Genomic DNA, 17362 nt, shown 5'->3' with positions numbered 1-17362 from the left:
GCGCAGCCTTCAACCACCACTCCTGCTCCCACACGCCACAGGTACTGGTGCGCGCAGGGATGCGCCGCGTTCTCCAGCCCCGCCCCTGAAACGCGCATGCGTAGCACCTGTCAGCCTGGGTGTAATGAGCATGCGCGCAGACCCCCTGCTGATCTCTCGTGGCTTAAGCGCAGAGCGCGAAGTTGCAGGTTCGAGCCCCGGGCTTGGAGCTATGGGTCAGGACTCCTGGGTCCTGTTCGTGGCTGCAGGAGGCGGCTGGAGGCCAGGACTCCTGGGTCCCATGCCAGTCTGTGCTATTGCCCTATAGCAAGTGTTCTTCATTGCAAGGCCCGGGAGCGGCTCCCATCCACCCTAAGTGCGGCTCCACGACTAATTGTTTATGTTCCAATTTACTTTATTTGTAACGTTAGAACATGGACCGAGCCCCTCAAAGTCCGCCGCCTTCACACGTCCCATTGAGCACATGCCACCACGGGCGCCAATAAGCACATCTAAGTATAGCCCCGGTCCACTAATCATGATGTTACCATAGCAACCAACGCAGAACTCGGAGTGGGCCGTATCTTATTTTCTGGCCCCGGGGAGTTCCTGGAAAGAACGGAGAGATTCTTAATTCCGATGCAGAGAAAGTCGGAAAGTGGAACAGGAGGAAAAGCGGATACGAAGGTAACCGTGGATATCAACGAAACGAACCAACAGAAGTTTTAGGTACACGCGTCGCTCTGTAACGTGACAGCATTAGGGAGCAGCACGCAGTGTGTTCATTTAGTAGCTGATGTAGCTCTCCCATTGTCTCCCAAAGTGGCCCCTGCTTGAAAAATAGTGACGATCACTGCCCTATAGCTTCCTAAGGGAGTTCAGGTGTGGCAGACAGGTGGTCTCCTGGCTAGGGAGACCTAAGGGCAGCAGAGACACAGAGGACCCAGCTGTCACTGGTACCCTGAAGCTGCCCAGCCTTTCTGCCGCTTTGCGGCAGTGGTATTGACCCAGCCCATGGCAGAGTCGCAGGGGAAAGGCTCCTGTGGCGGAGGAAGAAACAAAACTGCCTTCCCTAGAAGAGGGGGTGGTGGAGAATCTCCATGAAAGCCGCTTGGAGATCTCTCCAGAGGATGACAGAGACACCCTGGTTCAGATGAACAAAGCGCTCCATGGGGCGCCCCCCGGCTAGCTCAGCGAGCCAAAGAACCGAGAAGCGGATGGGGACTCCCCCTCGCTTTGCTCCATCTCTGCCCGAGCACAGGACTCTGAACTGATGTGGGTTGTGTAGTTGGGCTGCCATCCTGCCCTTTTTGAATTTACTCCCTAACATTTTTAGTGGGTAACATGAGCCCCGTAAAGCAATGCAAACAACACCTTGCAGATGGGATGGGCATAGGGTTACCTCCTGGTGGGTATTTGACCGGCCTGGTGTGACAGAGTCCTACAGGAATGCTGCCCTGGAACCCCTGGGGGTGCAGCCAGACAGGACTCTAGTGGGGTGGGTCTCCCCCAGGGCCCTTCGCACCAGCGCAGCCAATTCTGAGTCTGGCCTTGGAGCATTCAGCACCCCTGTTCCTCCGTGAGCCCCCCTGGATGGGACGTCCCAGGGGGCCATGCACCCTGCCTTGCAGTCAGAAGCGATTCCCAGCCGGCGTGGAAATCAGACGGGTTTCTTTCGCGCTCCGGATCACAATGTAGACAGACTTCGTTGGCAGATGAATCAGCAAGTTACGGCAACGACCATCTGTGGAAGTTCCAGAGCCCTGTTCTCAGGCTCTGCTCCCTCGAAAGTGTCGAAACCCCCGCAGGGGACGACTGACTCACTCTTCCAGCCAGCCAGCCCTCACGCCTCCCCTTGCCTTTGTCTGTTCTCCCGGAGAAAGAGATCACCTGACCCCTCCCCTGCTCTCCCACACCTTTGCAATAGGATGGGCTCCAGCCCTTGTCTGTGCGCAGGTAAGCAAATGGCAGCCACACCTGCCCTCTAGAGGTCAGTACGAAGATGACACACTCGTAACCCAATACTGGAATAATACACAGGGGAAACTGAGGCACACACAGTATCCATGAGGAACATTCCTACCTCGTCACACCTGGCCAGTTTTTTTTTATGGATTTGCCAGTTGCCAGAAAAATAATTTAACCTGCTGGCTTTTTTTTTTTTTTTTTTTTACACGGGTCTAACAATTCGCACGACACGCTGGGATACCTAATGTCCAAAGTTTCTGTGTCCGGCTAAAGCTGCGGCCATGTTCCCACTTCCACAGATTAAGCGATACCAGATCAAAACTGCTGAAAATACGCCAGCTGCCTGCCTACATCGTTGAATCCCGGGCCACACGGGCGGCGTCTCTGCCCTCAGGCTCCTCTGATGTGTCCATGGGGGGTCAGCCTGTAGTTTGTTGCAAAACCAGATTCCTTGTGCTCCCTTGCTCTGATGAAGCTCATTTGCTTACCCGCGGCACTGCTGCAGCATCCCCGGAGCAGCCTGCACCTTGAGGGCAATATTTCTCCGGCTGGTCCGGAGCTGCGCTTGCATTGCCTCTTCTCCACAAAATCCAAGGAGATCCACGGCTTCTTTCCTGCTCCGGGCAGAAGCAAGCTCTCTGTGTGCATGGACCTGGCATGGGCAGGTGCACACAATCAAGGGAAGCTGGGTTTGCTTGCCAAACTGGGCAATCAGGAAAAGGCATTTCAAAACCACGCGAGGAGTTTTAGATGGGGAGGGAGGCAGATTTACAGGCTCTGGGACCCCTGGGCAATAGAATCCAAAATAACGACCAGAGCGATCACTATCACAGCGACTGGGGCATTGTGGGACCAGAGGACTGTTAAGGTTGACACACGTAGTGTCTACACTTGCACTATGCTGACTCAAGTAAGTGCAATTTGGCGAGGTGGCTCGGAGGTGGTTTTACTGTGGCGCGGTCACAGACCGATTTGCGCGTAGGCACGTGCACAAGTCGACGTGCGTCAGCCTAACGTAGTGCAAGCCAGGCCCAGGACAGTCTGGTGCTGGAGCCAGCACACTGGAACAGCGGAGCCAGCTGCTGGGAAGCCAGGGGCTTCAGCGTGTGAGCACAACACGGTGGTGTGTCCCGAGAACAAAGCTGAGAGATGGCGGGTTCAGAGGGGCAGAGAAGTTGCTTGCCGCCCCTGCTGTAGCTGGGACAGTCGTGAAGCGTGGTGGGTGGCGCTCTGCATTGCAATACAATAAAACCTCCGTCCTCTCTGCCTGGAAATGAGCTCCGTTCCCCTGGCCTCTGTTGTCTGGGGCATAGTGACAAACCCCGTTCAGGGCCTGAGGAGATGCTTCTCAGAGGAAGTGACCGACGCTATTGTGGCAATCCCAGTTCCTCTGGCTCCAGGCCAGCTCTTCCCCTTCGGACAGGAGCAGCAGACGCTGCGCTGCGTAAATGGGCCATTTCCTTGTGCATCTGCGCCGCTGGGGAGTGGAGGTTTGGCCAGGAACTTCCCAGCTGCTTTCCTGGGAACACGGTACATTTTCAGATCTCGGGTGATTTATTAATGAGTCAAGGCACAAGCTCCGGTCTGAAATCAAGCCAGGGTTTTGGACTGGCTCATGCCCCCACCACCGCCGCAGCTTTTGATTCATTCCCCCACTGGCTCCTTTCAACCCTGCCTTGAATCATGGCCCTCAATCATTCCATTTCCTTCCTCTGGGCCCAGACGCAGCTGTGCCCCTGCCGAGGTCTGATTCACAGCCCCTGACTCTCCTTGCTCATGTATGTGGGGGCAGGAGGGGGCAGCTGCTGTCCAAACCAGTCTTCTGCCCGCTAGAGAAGAAGGCTGCTCAGGCAAAGAGGAAGAAGAGACATGGCGTGGAGGGCCCGATCCTGTGCTCATGGATCTCAATGAGAGATTTAATGTTGACGAGCTGGCTCCGAAATTCCCAGGCCAGAGGACCAGAGGCCATTGAGAGGAGTTACCAGGAATGACTCCCGAGTCGTCTGTCGTCATCGTGAGAAGCGTCCAGTGGGAGTGGTGCCCGGACGCACCATGGATGCATTCTGCATGGCAGCGGGACCCCAGGAGCAGCAGGCGATGCCAGGCCCGCCCGCCACTGGCTCGGCCGCCGTGGGGGCGATGCCACCTGTTCGAGTGGTTCTTGCTGCGTCCGACATGGTGCTCGTTGAGTCAGCCGCTTCGCCTCCATGGTGCTCTTATCTGCACAAATAAAGTGGGTTTTTTATGCGGGAGGGAGGTCCCTTTTCTTCAGGGACAGTTGCAATCCACCCCGCTTCTGGCACCACGTCATCAGCCGTGCTAGGAGCCATCTCTCTAGACGTCCCAGCTATCTCCTAACTGGTCTCCCTGTAGTCCATCAGTGTAACCTACAATGAATCAGTCGGCCCTTAAACTCCAGGGCATCCATTGTCTCCCCGCCAGTCTCTTAGAGACAGCCTGGCTGGGGCCGATGCCCCTCTGCTATTCCCATCTTGCTCTGGTCTCCCTCCCTTATAGCTGCGGCTGCAGGCCTCTGACAGGCAGCTGGTCCCCTCTCCTCTCCCCATGCTCAATATGGGGCTTGGAAACCCCACGATAAGGGCTGGGGGGGGGACGACCGCACTGTAACGTGTACTGTATTGCAGTCCCAGTGCCCTGGGAAGGGCGCTCAACTCTCCCAGCCTCGTTTAGCCCGTCTGGGAGTTTCTGGCAATGGCCTGTCCCTCAGTCGGCAACTCCCCACCCGGCCGGGTCACAGTCACACGCCTCCCTCCAGCCTGGCATAGCCTTGTGCAATGCCGGTTCTCTGCCGAGCCAGCCCTCCCAGGTGTGACCACACCCTCCCCTCGCTCTCCAAACAGCATAAATAGCCGGGCAAAGCAAGGCAAGGCATCAGGCAGAGGCAGGCGAAGAATGTGTGACCCGGAGCCACAGGCGGGCATGGGTACTGTATTGCGATCAGCCGGCTGCGGCGTGTTTCTCTCCTCTTCTGCTACTGCTCCGCTGGGTCTTTGCGGCGAGGGATGCGTCACAGCGGGGTTTTTTTCCTTTCCCCTTTTGCTGAGCGCGCAGTTGGAGGGATACGTGAGGCAAGCCACCCAGCTGGGATCAGCTGAGACGCCTCTCCGAGACAGGGCAGAGGTTTGCAGCGTGAGGAGCGGGTTTTAAAGCGAGACAATGAGCTGATAGACAGAGATGTCAGCGGGCGGCAAGCGAGCGGACCAGGGTCATTTTGAGTTTCTAGCAATGTGACGATTTAGTTCTAAGGAAGGTGGGATCCCCGCTCATTTATCAGCGCTCGATTTCTAAATCAGCCCCCCCTTGGCTCTTCTTTTCGATGCATATCTCTGACAGCCGCTTTCATTCCCGATGAGGCGACAAACAGGAAGCACAGGGTCACCACAGTGCGGAAGTTGCAGCCCGGCTGGTTGCAACACCGGCTGCAATGAGCGCAGGTTGAAACTTACGCGATTGGAAATTTTGATGCCACAGAATGAATTCCGCTCGAAAGCGGTGATGTACATTACCGGCATGTGCTGGCCTCTATAAAGAAACCTGGGCTGGGAATGGCAGGGCAGATGTACCGAGCAGGGTCAGCTGCTGCAGGATGGGTTGTCAGGCGGGTCCCCTCGGTTCCCTGATGGTGCTTTTTCTCTGCGTTTTCTGTTCAGAGGCCGGTGCCTTCAAGATTTGTGACAAGCCAGCGGCCCAGACGAACGTCTACAAGTACCGGTAAGTGATTTGTGTGACCCATCAGGGGCCGTTTCTGCAGCGAAGGGCTGGGGAGTTTGGCTCAGTGGCCAAGCTTCAAATCAGCGGATTGCGAAGATTTTCACAAGACAGTTGTCTCCCTGCGTTGCTATTTATCATCTGCATCCTCAGTCAGGGGACAGGGCCGCGTTGTGCTAGGGGCTGCACAGACACAGATCAAAAAGACGGTCCCTGCCCCAGAGGTCTACAATCTGAGTAACGCATGGTGGCCCGTGACTGGAGATCCTAGGAGTGCTGTGAAATCCAGCCCCCATGTTAAATGCCTCTGAAAATTCGTGCCGGGAAAGTTGGTTGTTTACCGCCCTGTGCTGTTCAGAAATGATCTCAGCCACCCCAGCCGGGCAGGAGCGGCCCCACGGCACACAGAGGAGGAGAGGGGAAAGGCAAGGCAGGTGCTGGCGACCGCGAGGGCAGACTCCAGCCCAAAGACAGGGCGGGTTGGGATTTGCAGTGGGATCGTGCACCTAAATCCCATCATCTCCTCTGCGGTCACAGTCAAACTCCAGGCAGAATCCGGGAGCGGGAGGGACCCACACACCAAAGAGGGCTGGATCCCTGGGGCACTTCATCGCCCCTGGCCGGGCCCACCCAGCAGCTTCACGTGTCTTGTGGCACTGCTGGGCCCGGGGGCACTGTGAGGGCTGCACGGAGAGAGGCTGCGTCGGTTTAGTTGAAATCAGTGGGGAACCGGTGCCGGGGGGGTTGGTGGGAGCTGTGCTGGGGGGATTGAGGGGCGGCGGGGTCTGGCGCCGGGGGTGGATCTAGTCTGCGGCCGTTTCGGTCACACCTGGCTGACTTCGCAGCATTTGGGATGTCGCCCAGAAGTCTCTCTACCTGAGGAACAATCAGCTGGTCGCCGGCTACTTGCAAGGTCCCAATTCTGCGCTGGAAGGTGAGTTGCGCCCATGCGGCTGCCCCCGCCTCGAGTTACTGCCCATGCGGGCGAGGGGTTGGGAGCCAACTGGCCCGATCCTGTCCTGGGCGTCTTGGCACCGTTTGCAGTCCTTCTCCTCCCTCCCTGCGGACACGGCTGGAGCTCCGGGCTGCGCTCTGTGCCGGAAGGCCGGCTCCCGGGCTCCTGGACCCCGCCGAGGCAGAGGGCAGCTGATTCCACTGCGGCTCCTTCTGGGCGACCTGGCACCTGCGGGTCCGTCTTGCCCGTCGGCTCCTTCCCCTGTTAAAGCGCTAAAGAGAGCCAGGCTGGTTTTAGTCCCCCGGCCCCTTTGCCAGCTGGACTCCTGGGGTGCTCTGCCAGGGTGGCATTGAGCCACGCCCCCTAGGGCACCCTCTGTGGGTGCAGCTCGCCCCAGGCCCTGCCCCGGTGCTTGGCGGGCAGAGCTGTCCTAGGATTCACTCCCCGTTTTCTCCTTGCAGAGAAGATTTCCTGGGTCCCCAACCGCTCCTTCGAGCGGGAGAAGTTCCCCATCATCCTGGGCATCCAGGACGGGCGCCGCAGCCTGGCGTGTGGGACGGGCGGCCAGCCCGCGCTGCAGCTGGAGGTGAGTGGGGTTAGCCAGGCCGGGAACGCCCGCCCCGCTCAGATCTCCACCGATCTCCCCGCCAGGGCTCTGCCCCCCTGGTTCCAGCACAGGCTGGTGGCGGGTCCTCACCCACCCCCTGCTCCGTTGGGCGACCTCCCTGCCCATCACTACTCCCCGCTCCGGATAAACCAGCCACGAGCCCTGGATCGGCCCCCGGCTCGTGGGATTCTCCATCCCTAACCGGCCTCTCTCCTCCCACGCAGGACGTGAACATCACGGAGCTGTCCCGGGGCGGCGAGGAAGCCGCCCGCTTCACCTTCTTCCGCTCCTACAAGGAGGGCATGTGGCGCTTCGAGTCGGCCACCAACCCGGGCTGGTTGCTCTGCACCTCGGCCCAGTCCAACGAGCCCCTCGGCCTCGCCCGGGGCCCGGACGCCGCCCACATCGTCGACTTCTATTTCCAGCTGTGCTAATCCCCACCGGCGCGGGTGGGGGGAGAGGGTGCCCGCCGGCCCCAGCCACTCGGGGTCCCTCCCGGCCCCTGGCTCCCTGGCAGCGTGGGAGGAGATCAGCTGGGTGGAGACGGGCTGCAGCCAGCCTTGGGACGCACGACTCAGCTGCAGCCAGCCAAGGCCCGGGGGGCGGATTCCTGGGTCCCAGCAGGAGGGCAAGGGGGCAGTGATGGTGGGGACCCATCTCCAGAGCCGCGGCGCCTAGGTTGGCTGTGAACCCTCCGCCCCACTCTCGGGCTTTTCCAAAGGGGCCTGTGGGCGGCGAGAGGCAGGACGGCCCCGTGGTCGGACACTGGTTTGGGACTCGGAAAACCTGGCTTCAAGTCCCTGCTCTGCCCGACTCCTGGGTGACCTTGGGCAAGTCACTGAGCTGCTCTGTGCCTCAGTTTCCCCATCTGTATCTTGGGGATGACAGCGCTGCCTCACCCCGCAGGACATGGGAGGGTAAACCCATGAGCCAGGGAGCTGCCCACGTGCTCCAGTGGTGGGGGCCGGACAGGCTCGAGGGAAGGGTTCAACCCAATCGCGTGTGGGTGTCTCGCTGCCGGGGGGCTCCGTGGAAAGTCCAGCCGCAGCGCTCCGCGCCCGTTGTGCCCGGCAGAGCCGTTCCGCCCAGGCTCGGTGTCTGCCGGGGGTTCTGGGCTGCACGGTTCCAGCTGGGCCAGGGGCTCCAGGCGCGCCCCCTCGCTGTGTGAATAGAGACCTCTCCCCTCTCACCCCCCCGCCCCAGCCTGTCTTTGAATAAACTTCGAAAGTAGCTGAGCAACGTTGTCGTGTTGAGATGCAGCCGCCTCCTTCTGGGCCGAATCCCCCATTCCACACCCCGCACTGCGCCGTTCCGGTGTCACAAAGCCAGCTCCACGCTCCCTCTTCCCACAGCCTGTTCCCCACATCCTCCAGTCCAGGGAACAGAGGATCCTAAGCTGGATCCATCCCCGGCTCAGCCACCCACTTGCTGGGTGACTTGGCCGCGTCGCTTCCCCCCGCCGTGCCTCAGTTTCCCCAGCAGTCCCATGAGGATAGTGCTGCAGGTCTCTGGTGTCACTGGCCGCTGCTCCTTTGGAGTCAAGGGGGCTGCGCCAGCCACAGCTCCCACCAGCACAGTTCCACCTCTTATCGCCCGCTGGGTCCGCGTGGGAGATGATCCCTCTGTGGGGAGAAGCGTCCTGTGCCCTCTGCCATGCCAGCTGTACAGGTGCTAGTGTGCATGGGCAGGGAGACAGAGGAGCTGCCCCAGGGAATGGGACTGGCTGGGTATCGAAACCACAGGAAGGGTTTTATACAACGCACCTTCAGCCTGCGGAACTCACTGCCACATGATGACACTGAGGCTTAGCGAGGTTCCACCAAGAATCCCGAGGGAGAACATCCAGCGTCCCAGGCCCCGGGGCTGAGCCGCTCCAGGGACCCGTGTCCATCCAGGAGAGGAGACAAAGCAGCAGCTGAGATCGGAGCCCCCGGGCCGGACGAGGTTGGGGGGAACCAGGTGCCAGGGCCAGGTGGTTCCAGAATGGCCCACTAGGCGCGGCGCTGACTCACTGTGCGGGAGTAACTGGGATTGGCCCCGTGGTGGGCAGGACGGGCACGGCTGGAGTCCTGTGCCCAGCGTGGGTGTCTCCAGTCGAGGACGGGTGCTTCTCAATTGGAGCCGGGGCGGAGAAGAGCCGGCAAGGTGATATCAGGGTTAAAAAACCCCAGAGCGTGGGGGGCCCAGTGCGCCTCCTTCTGGGGTGTTTTCCTGCAGGTGTGGGGGGCGGCGGGCAGGCACGGCTGTGACGTCAGCGCCCTTCAGGGATGGAGTCCAGGAAGGGGCCTGCTGCAGGGCGGGCACTGCCCAGGCCGCAGACTGGCACAGACGCCGGCTGCTGCTGATAAAACCAGCCGGGCCGCATTGCAGGCAGGTGACTGGGGAAAGAGAGGGAGTGCGTGGGCAGGAAGCAGGTGAGGCCAGGATCCAGAGCTCCTGCCAACCCGCCCCGGGCGTCAGTGGGAGCTCTGGGCATGCGAGGAACACAGGGGCGGGTCTCTCAGCAAACACCCCCTGTGAGCCGTGGGCAGCGCCCCCCACAAGCAGCTGCCTCAGACCAGCTCCTGGGTACATGGCGCTGGGCAGGGCCTGCCCACGGGAAACACACGTCTGTCCTTGCCAGCTCCTCCGGCACTCCCCAGCAACTCCCGCTCTCCTTCCCCCAGCCGTGGGGAAACCGAAACCCAGACGTTTTTCCTTGCGTTGGAAAAAGCAGCGCTTGCGCCCTGGGGGTGTGAATGAAACGCCATGGCATGGGGGAAAATCAGCTGTCTTTTCCCACCACGGCCCGGGCCCCCGTGTGAACCCTTCCCAGGAGCTGTGCCAACGAATCCAATGTAGATTCCTTGTTCTCTTGTATAAGCGGTAGAGAGAAATGTTTCCTTTCCTGTCCCGATAACGGTACAGCGCTGTTTAGTGCGGCATAAAAGGACTCCACATCGTTAGTTTCTTGACGTGAGCTTTCCCGAAACGCGGCCCATTGAACCTAAGACTAGCTTGATGAATTCTGTGTGTGTGAGTGAGCGAGGGATGTACACGCAGGGCATAAAGAGACACCAACCAAAACTGCTCTGACACCAGGAGGGGAGTAAAGACACCAACTGCCCCATCCTGACCCTGAAGGCCGAGGAATACCTATCAACGACCCTGCAGTGCAGATAAACCATCCTAAAGTGAAGCAGGATCCGCCCTGGGACCAGAGAAAGCACAGAAACAAGAGACTAGTCAGGCTCGCAATTAGCTGGTGATTAACAACCACACTGAACCACAGGCAGCTTGACACAGCCAGGCCCCTAGACTTACACCACAGCCAGTAAGGATGAAAGATGGGGGAAAACATAGAAACTTTGGGTCTCCTTCAATGTCGTCTTGGAGCATCGGACTCATGACGTTTCCCTTTGTTCCACCTACTGATGTGGCAGCAGCAAGATTTCAACATCCCCCGGCTTCCGCAGCTTCCTCCTCCGACAGGAGCACGCCGCACCTCCCCAGAGCCAGCCGCACAAGCGGGGACCCTCGCCCGCCCCCACCCCGGGCTCCATGTGGGAATTCCCAGCACCGTGCATTCCAGGGATGGGGCCTCGATCGTGGGCGGGGTCTGGGCGGCATCCGGGGGAGCCCCGATCTCGGGCGGGGTTCTTCACGCTGACCCAGCACCTGTCACTCGGTTCACGCTTTCCCTGGGTGTTGCCCCTTCCTGGAATGTGCCGTGTCAGTGGGATTTGCATGTTACATCAGCGCCGTCCTCTCCCTGCCCCCATTATTCCAGGTGTAACCAGGATTCCCTGCGCGGCAGGGCCCCATAAGTAGCCGCGGGAGCTGCGGGGCGGGTGCAGTGCGCCGGTCGTGCCAGAGCTCGCAGGAACTTGTGGACTGCAGGTACCGCTCTCCCCAGCCGGGCTTTCGGCTCGCTGCCTCGGCACCCGGTGTATTCTCCGGTTCCTCTTCTGTCTGGGACGGGGCTTGGCTTATTCCAGCGGGGGACAGAGAGGGGCAGGAATCTAGACCCCCCAGGTGGGCACCGGTCCTGGGACAGGATTGATCAGTGGCAGGGTGGAGAGAGCCTGACGCAGCCATCGTGGCTGAGAAGATACCGGTGCAAACTCTTTCACCACCACCGCCAGGTCTCCCCTCGGGTTGGATCCTCAGCCGCCATAAAGCAACAGAGGTCCACTGCCTCCCGCGGGCTCTGGATCAGGCCCCCATGGGCTGAAAAAGCGCCTGGGGGGAGTGTGAGCTGCCACCATCCCGCTCGGGGGGGCGTTCACTCTGAAGCCTAGTGATGGCCGCAGGCATGTCGCCGTCGGGGACTAATGTCACTGCTGCAGCTTGTAGAGCCGTCTTGGGACCATGGGCAGATCTGGGTGCCATGGGCGGTGCTGGGGAAGGATGCTCCCCGCTGGCCCAGTCTGAATCCTGGCTCCCTGGTGAGAGACAAACTGATGTTTCCTGGCTCGAAGCCCTAGCTGAAGGCGTCCGTGATAGGCAGGAATCCGGCACATTCCTGAGTGATGCCAGGTGCCGGCCTCTCTCTTCCCCGGGCCCAGACATATCCAGAGCCCCTGAGATGCACGTGGGTTGGAGGAAACCCCCCGGGTGAGTCCCAGCCCCCCATCGCACAGGGGAGCAGGGGCCGAGCTGTACGCCGCAGGCTGGCCGCATGCAGGATCCCTGCCTCGCCGGGCCCGGGGGCGTGGGCGGGCGGCTACAGGCACAGTTCATGAGTCGTGTCTGCGCCCTCCGCCCACGCGCCCCGGGAGAGCCTGTCTCACAAGTGACGTAAGATGGGTCCTGCCCCATCTGGCTCGGCTCCGGAGCCTCCTGACCTGGGCTAAAGCCAACAAGGGATGGTGCCGGCGGGCCCCACCGCCGCGCCCGGCTGGCGATCAGCTGTGGTGGGCTGGGATCAATCAGTGTTTCTCCACTGCTGCGTGGGGAGCCTGGGGCTGGGATACCAGGGGTCAGGAGTGAGGGGCTGGATGAGGGGGATCCCAGGGCCTCGTGAGAGGTCGGCAGCGCGGGGCGAAGGCTCCCTGACCGGTGCCCGTCTCTGGTCACCATCTCCCTTGGTTGGGGGCAAAGCCGCAGGAGATGGGGAGCCAGCTGGAGGCTGCGAGTGTGGGGTACGGGTTGGGTCTCTCCCCTCGATGGATCCGCCATGCCAACATCTCCCCACAAGGAGCTCTGCCCGCCCCCCAGCTGGGGCTCAGAGCGCGATGGTGCCGGCAGTGACTATGCAGCCTTCCAGGTGTCCTGGGGAACTCTCTGCTACTGGACGCCAGCGAAGATGCCACCCCCCAGCTGCACAAGCCAGGTGCCTGAATCAGCCAGGTGCCCCCGGGTGCTACGGCCCACGTCTGCCCCCATGGCCAGCCCTGCCAGGGGCACAGCTGAGTCCATGCCAGGCCCATGAGTCAAAGGTGGGGAGGTGACGCCGTGGGGCAGGGTCGACCCGTCGGCTTCCCGGCTGCCGCCGGCCCCCCACAGCGGGATCTGGCTCTGAGACCCCCATTCTGTGCATGGGGGGGCGCCTGAGACCCAGCAGCAGCTGAGCCCTGGGCCAAGGGGCCCCTTAACTGACCCCCGTCTCTTCTCTGCAGCCAGAGAGTGCAGCCGCCAGCCTGGGGTCCGGGCTGGGATCGGGGGTCGTGCTGACGATGGAGTCAGTCGTGGACCCCGAGATGGAGCAGCTCTTCAAGGAGTTTTTGGACGAAGGTAGCGCCCGGCGGGGGACGGGGCAGCTGCACTGGATGGGGGGGAACCCTGTGGCAGTAACGCACCTGCCGTGCCCATCACGGCCCAGTGCCATCTGGGGGTGGGCAGGCTGGGGTCCCTCCAGGCCGAGACGCCGACCGAGATCGGGGCCCAGCTCCCAGCGCAGCTCCTGGACCGGCACGGAGCTCTGCCCGTTGACCCCGGCCCGGGGGGGGGGGGGTCAGAAATGCTCAGGAATGACCCCCACAGCCTCCCCGCTGGGCGGGGACCATGAGGGGGGCCCTGGCGTTGGTGGGAGGCTGGGGTCCCAGCATGGGGAGGTGGGCAGGGGGGTCCTAGTGGCGCAGTGGCAGGGAGGGGGAACCCAGTGGCAGGGGTGCGGGGATGGGGACCTCGCCCGTGGGTGCAGGAAGGGGGTGTCCCGCGTTAGCAGCGGCTCCAGCAGAACCTTTGGCCATGGACTCGTTTGCTTCTTTCCCAGCAGGCGGCAGGGAAGAGTCTGCCGTTATTACGTCGATGCCGGGCAAGCAGCCGTACCACTACCAGATCCGCGACACCAACCACAAGGCCTTCTACCTGCGCCACAACAGCCTGGTGGCCGCCAACCTGCAGAGCGACAACGCCAGCCAGGAAGGTTGGTGGCCCCCCGGGTCCCCGGCTGGGGTTTCCCCCTCGAGCCGCGCCTACAGGGGGTGACTCCCCCTCCCCGGTGCCCCCTGGGCGGCCGGCTCCGGGCATCTTTTGTCTCCCAGCCGCTGCGGGATGCCAGGTGAGGCTCTGCCCCCCGGACGATGCACCTGGGAGTTCTCAGGCAGCGCCGCCCGCCGCTATGGGGCTGAGACGCCGGCAGAGCCAGGCCCTCCCCCTGCTCCCCACGGGAGTTTCCGGGTCGCTTCGCTGGGACGGATTGGGGGCTGTAGTTTCCGGTGCCTCGGTCGTCTCTCTCCTCCCTGGGCCGAGCGCCCCAGCTGGACTACAGCACCCAGGATGCCTTGTCACAGCTCTGCCATGGTGTATCTTGGGAGATGTAGTCCAGCCGGGGAGCCTGGCCCATAGAGGCCAACGGGGCCACGGGGCACCCGAACTACAGCTCCCCGCAGCAGCTCCGGCGGACGCCGCGATTCGCCCCGACCTCTCTCGATCCGGGCCAGACTGGCCCAAAATGGACCATTTTACATTGGTTTCCCCCCTGGGGAAACGGAAGCACCCCCAGAAGGACACAGGGCACCCCATCGCTGGTGGTCAGGAGGGGGACCGGGAGCAGGGGGCTCTGGCTGTGCTCTGATCGCATTTTCCCCCCCTCCCCCCCGCAGAGAAGGTCAGCGTGGTCCCCAACCGGGTGCTCGAGCGCAAAAGATGTCCCCTGATCCTGGGCATCAAAGGCGGGAGTCAGGGTCTGTCGTGCGGGACAGCCGAGCAGCCCAAGCTGCAGCTGGAGGTGAGTGTCCTGCCTGGGCCCCCCTGCCGGCCCCTCCCTGAGCCTCCGCAGCTGGGTTCTCCACGCCCTGCTCAGACCTGTAGGCCCTGCCGGCCGGCACCCGGAGCCCCTCCTTGCCCCCGAGTCACGGGCGTGTCCCGCTCTCGCAGCATTCCTGGCAGAAAATTTTCGTCTCCAGCCTTTCTGGCTGTGCAGAATGGGACCGGAGCGGGGCCGCTGCCTGTGTCTGCCGAGAGCCTGAACCCACAGCTCTGGGGGGGGCCCAGCCTCCGCCGGGTGACACCCAGCAGGCCCCAATCCCCTGCCCTAGTCCATAAAGACAGCCCCCCCCCAGGGCCCAGCTCGGCCCCCCAGCCCCACGCCGAGCTGTCCCGCGGCATCGCCAGTTCTAACCCCCTCCCGCCCCTCCAGGACATGCAGCTCATGGACCTCTTCCTCAAGGATGAGGAAGCCAAGCGCTTCACCTTCTTCAAGACCTACAACGGCAGCACCCACTGCTTCGAGGCGGCCGCCTACCCCGGCTGGTTCCTCTGCACCTCGCCCCAGGCCAACGAGCCCATCGGCCTCACCGCCAAGCCGGGGGAAGCCGCCATCACCAACTTCTACTTCCAGCGCAAATAGCCCCCCGGGGCGGGCATGCCAGGGGCCGAGCCAAGGCAGCCTGCGGGCACTGGGTGGGCCCGGCCTGCCCTCTCGGCATCTAGCCATGGGGGGGGGTTAAAGCCACCCTCCGGTGAGTGGGGCTCGACTTTCCAAAGCTTCCCTGAGGCTGGCAGCAAGCAGCGTACCGAGGATTGGGTTGGCACAGCTAGGACGCTGAGGGGGGGTTTCAGACCTCTGCCCAACGTAGCTGGGGTGACTTAAGTTTTAAATGCAGACCCAGCCTCGGTTTCCCGGGCTGGCAGCTCCCTGGGGCAGAGTCTGCAGCTGGAATACATGCAACGGGGCTGAGTTGCTGTCTCCCGGCCCCGGCGTCTTTCCCAGCTAAGTTATTGCCCGTGGGAGAACCAAGCAGCTGATTTGTAATGCAGCCCACCAACTCAGCCACTTCTCAGCTCTCACAGGACCCCCTATTCCCCCGCCCCGTCCCGCTGGAGGGATTGACGGACGCACTGTCCTGCCCTACGGATGGGAAGAGATCTTGCATTTTAACCTCAGTCCTGTGCAAGCTGACGGGCGTGTAACTGGACTGGCCCAGTGCCATCAGGGTACCGCGGCTGCCCACGCAGAGGAGGGTAACGTCACAGGATCGGAGAGCTGTGGTAACCTCGAGAGGTCATCTCCTCCTCCCACCCCGGCGCTGAGGCAGGATCGAGGCGATCAGGACCGTCCCTGACAGGTCTCCAACCTGTCCTTAAAACCGCCCCAGTGCCGGGGATCCCACAGCCTCACCTGACCTGCTCCAGGGCGAACCCGCCCCGGCGCTAGGAAGCGTGGCTCGCGGGCAGCTGATTTCAGACGCAGCCTTTGGATAACGCTAGCCCCAGGGGTTACCCTCGGAGATCATCCCCCCCGCCTCCGGCGCGCTTCCACCGACACACGCTAAAGCCAGAAGCGTGGCCTCGGGCGCCGTATTCGGGGGATGAGAGGGTGGGTGGCAGGGCTTGGCTCTCCCCTGGAGGAACTGGATCGTTTCGGGTGCATTTCAGTCTCTCTGGCTTCGGAACCGTCTCCCGGCCCCAGCTGCCGGGCCTGGCTTTTCCCCTTCTCTCTGTAAAAGTCTATTTTGATAAATAAATGTCCCCCCGCAGCTGAGCACGCCAGAGCCTGCGAGTGTCACTTGGGGGGGTGTGAATACAGAGGGGGGGGAAGCCTGAGAATTAGTGGTGGGGGTAAGAGGAGCGATGGGCAGCGGGTTGGAGGAGGGGGATGCAGGACGGGCAGGGGAACCATGGAGATCCAGGAAGCAGAGGATGGATGGGAGATAACTGGGGGGGGAGACGTGAGGAGCAGTGTCGGGGGGACCGGGGCGGGGATCCAGGGGGGATGGCTGGCTCCCCCAGCACCATATATACAATTACATGATCCCAGCTCCTGGCTATCTCCGGGCGTCTTCCCACGTCTGTCCCCCCCCAGCACGCGCCAGCTGGGCAGACGGCAGCGGGGGGGTGGCCGGGAGGCCCCAGGCTTTGTGACCTCTGTACGCTGGCAGGACATGGGGATCATTCCTTGTGGAAGATCCGGATGTTTTCCCGCGTCTGCAAACCCCGCCGGCTCCAGGGCCTGATCAAGGGGCAGCCCCAGGCTGCGTCTCCTCCAGCCTGGATTTCCTGGGCACTGAGACGTATGTTTCCTTCGCTCAGGGTCTTAACTCTTCAGGCCAAGGAACATCTGCCCCATTCGTTGGTGTCCTCCCAGGCTGCCGGGCAGTGTCCGTTTTCCCCTAGGTTTGCCGGCTCTATCCCTGCGTCGGGATCTTTCCGCCCTCTCCCGGCTGGAGTAAATCCCCTGGGCGCGCGAGGGTCCTGCCACACATCTGCTCGGGCCCGTTGTTTTGATGGCGGGGCGGGGTCAGTTTATCACTTCTTTGAACCGCCGCATGGCAGGGCCGGGAGGCTTTCCCGATGCGCCCTGCCCGTGGCTCTGGGATCTGATAGCCACGCGCTCAGGAACTGGCAACATTCATTCCATAACGACAGAGAGGCTTTAATTACTGCACTTCTAAGCCCCCAAGCCAGAAGTCCAGTATACGGGAGCTGCAAACGCATTTTTCCTCCCCAGGGCAGGTGGTTTCAATTCTTGCCGGCTTCTCTGAGCGCTTGGAGCCTTCGTCTCCGAGGAAAGTCGGGCGAAATGACAGTCCTGGGTCTGGAATGATTTCCCAGGCATGACGCGCCCTTGCTCGTGGGAATGGGACCGCTTCCCTCTTTCTACACTTTAGTTTAGGGGTTTCAAAGCGTTTTCGGTAATTACACGGAAGAACCAAGGAAATGCAACAACAGGGGAAAACCCCGCGTGTTTTCGCTCAGTT

General features: G+C 61.8%; 2 protein-coding genes across 2 annotated transcripts; both read left to right on the top strand.

Moving 5' to 3' along the window:
- The first annotated feature begins 4640 nt into the window (after nt 1–4640).
- Nucleotides 4641–8477, top strand: LOC137147910 (interleukin-36 receptor antagonist protein-like). Its single transcript, XM_067540324.1, has 5 exons — nt 4641–4891; nt 5619–5679; nt 6522–6610; nt 7093–7217; nt 7463–8477. The coding sequence occupies exons 1-5, from the start codon at nt 4660–4662 to the stop codon at nt 7670–7672; spliced, it is 717 nt and encodes a 238-aa protein (XP_067396425.1). The 5' UTR covers nt 4641–4659; the 3' UTR covers nt 7673–8477.
- Nucleotides 8478–12886: 4409 nt separating this feature from the next.
- LOC137147911 (interleukin-36 receptor antagonist protein-like) lies at nt 12887–15029 on the top strand. The gene is made up of 4 exons (XM_067540326.1): nt 12887–12953; nt 13435–13587; nt 14267–14391; nt 14803–15029. Exons 1-4 carry the CDS (start codon nt 12896–12898, stop codon nt 15010–15012), a joined length of 546 nt encoding a protein of 181 aa, XP_067396427.1. The 5' UTR covers nt 12887–12895; the 3' UTR covers nt 15013–15029.
- Nucleotides 15030–17362: the final 2333 nt, after the last annotated feature.

The sequence above is a fragment of the Emydura macquarii genome, unplaced genomic scaffold (assembly GCF_026122565.2).
Source record: "Emydura macquarii macquarii isolate MOO-44397 ecotype Brisbane River unplaced genomic scaffold, CSIRO-AGI_Emac_v2 contig_573, whole genome shotgun sequence".
Lineage (NCBI taxonomy): Eukaryota > Metazoa > Chordata > Testudines > Chelidae > Emydura > Emydura macquarii.
This window is presented reverse-complemented; position numbering and strand designations above follow the sequence as displayed.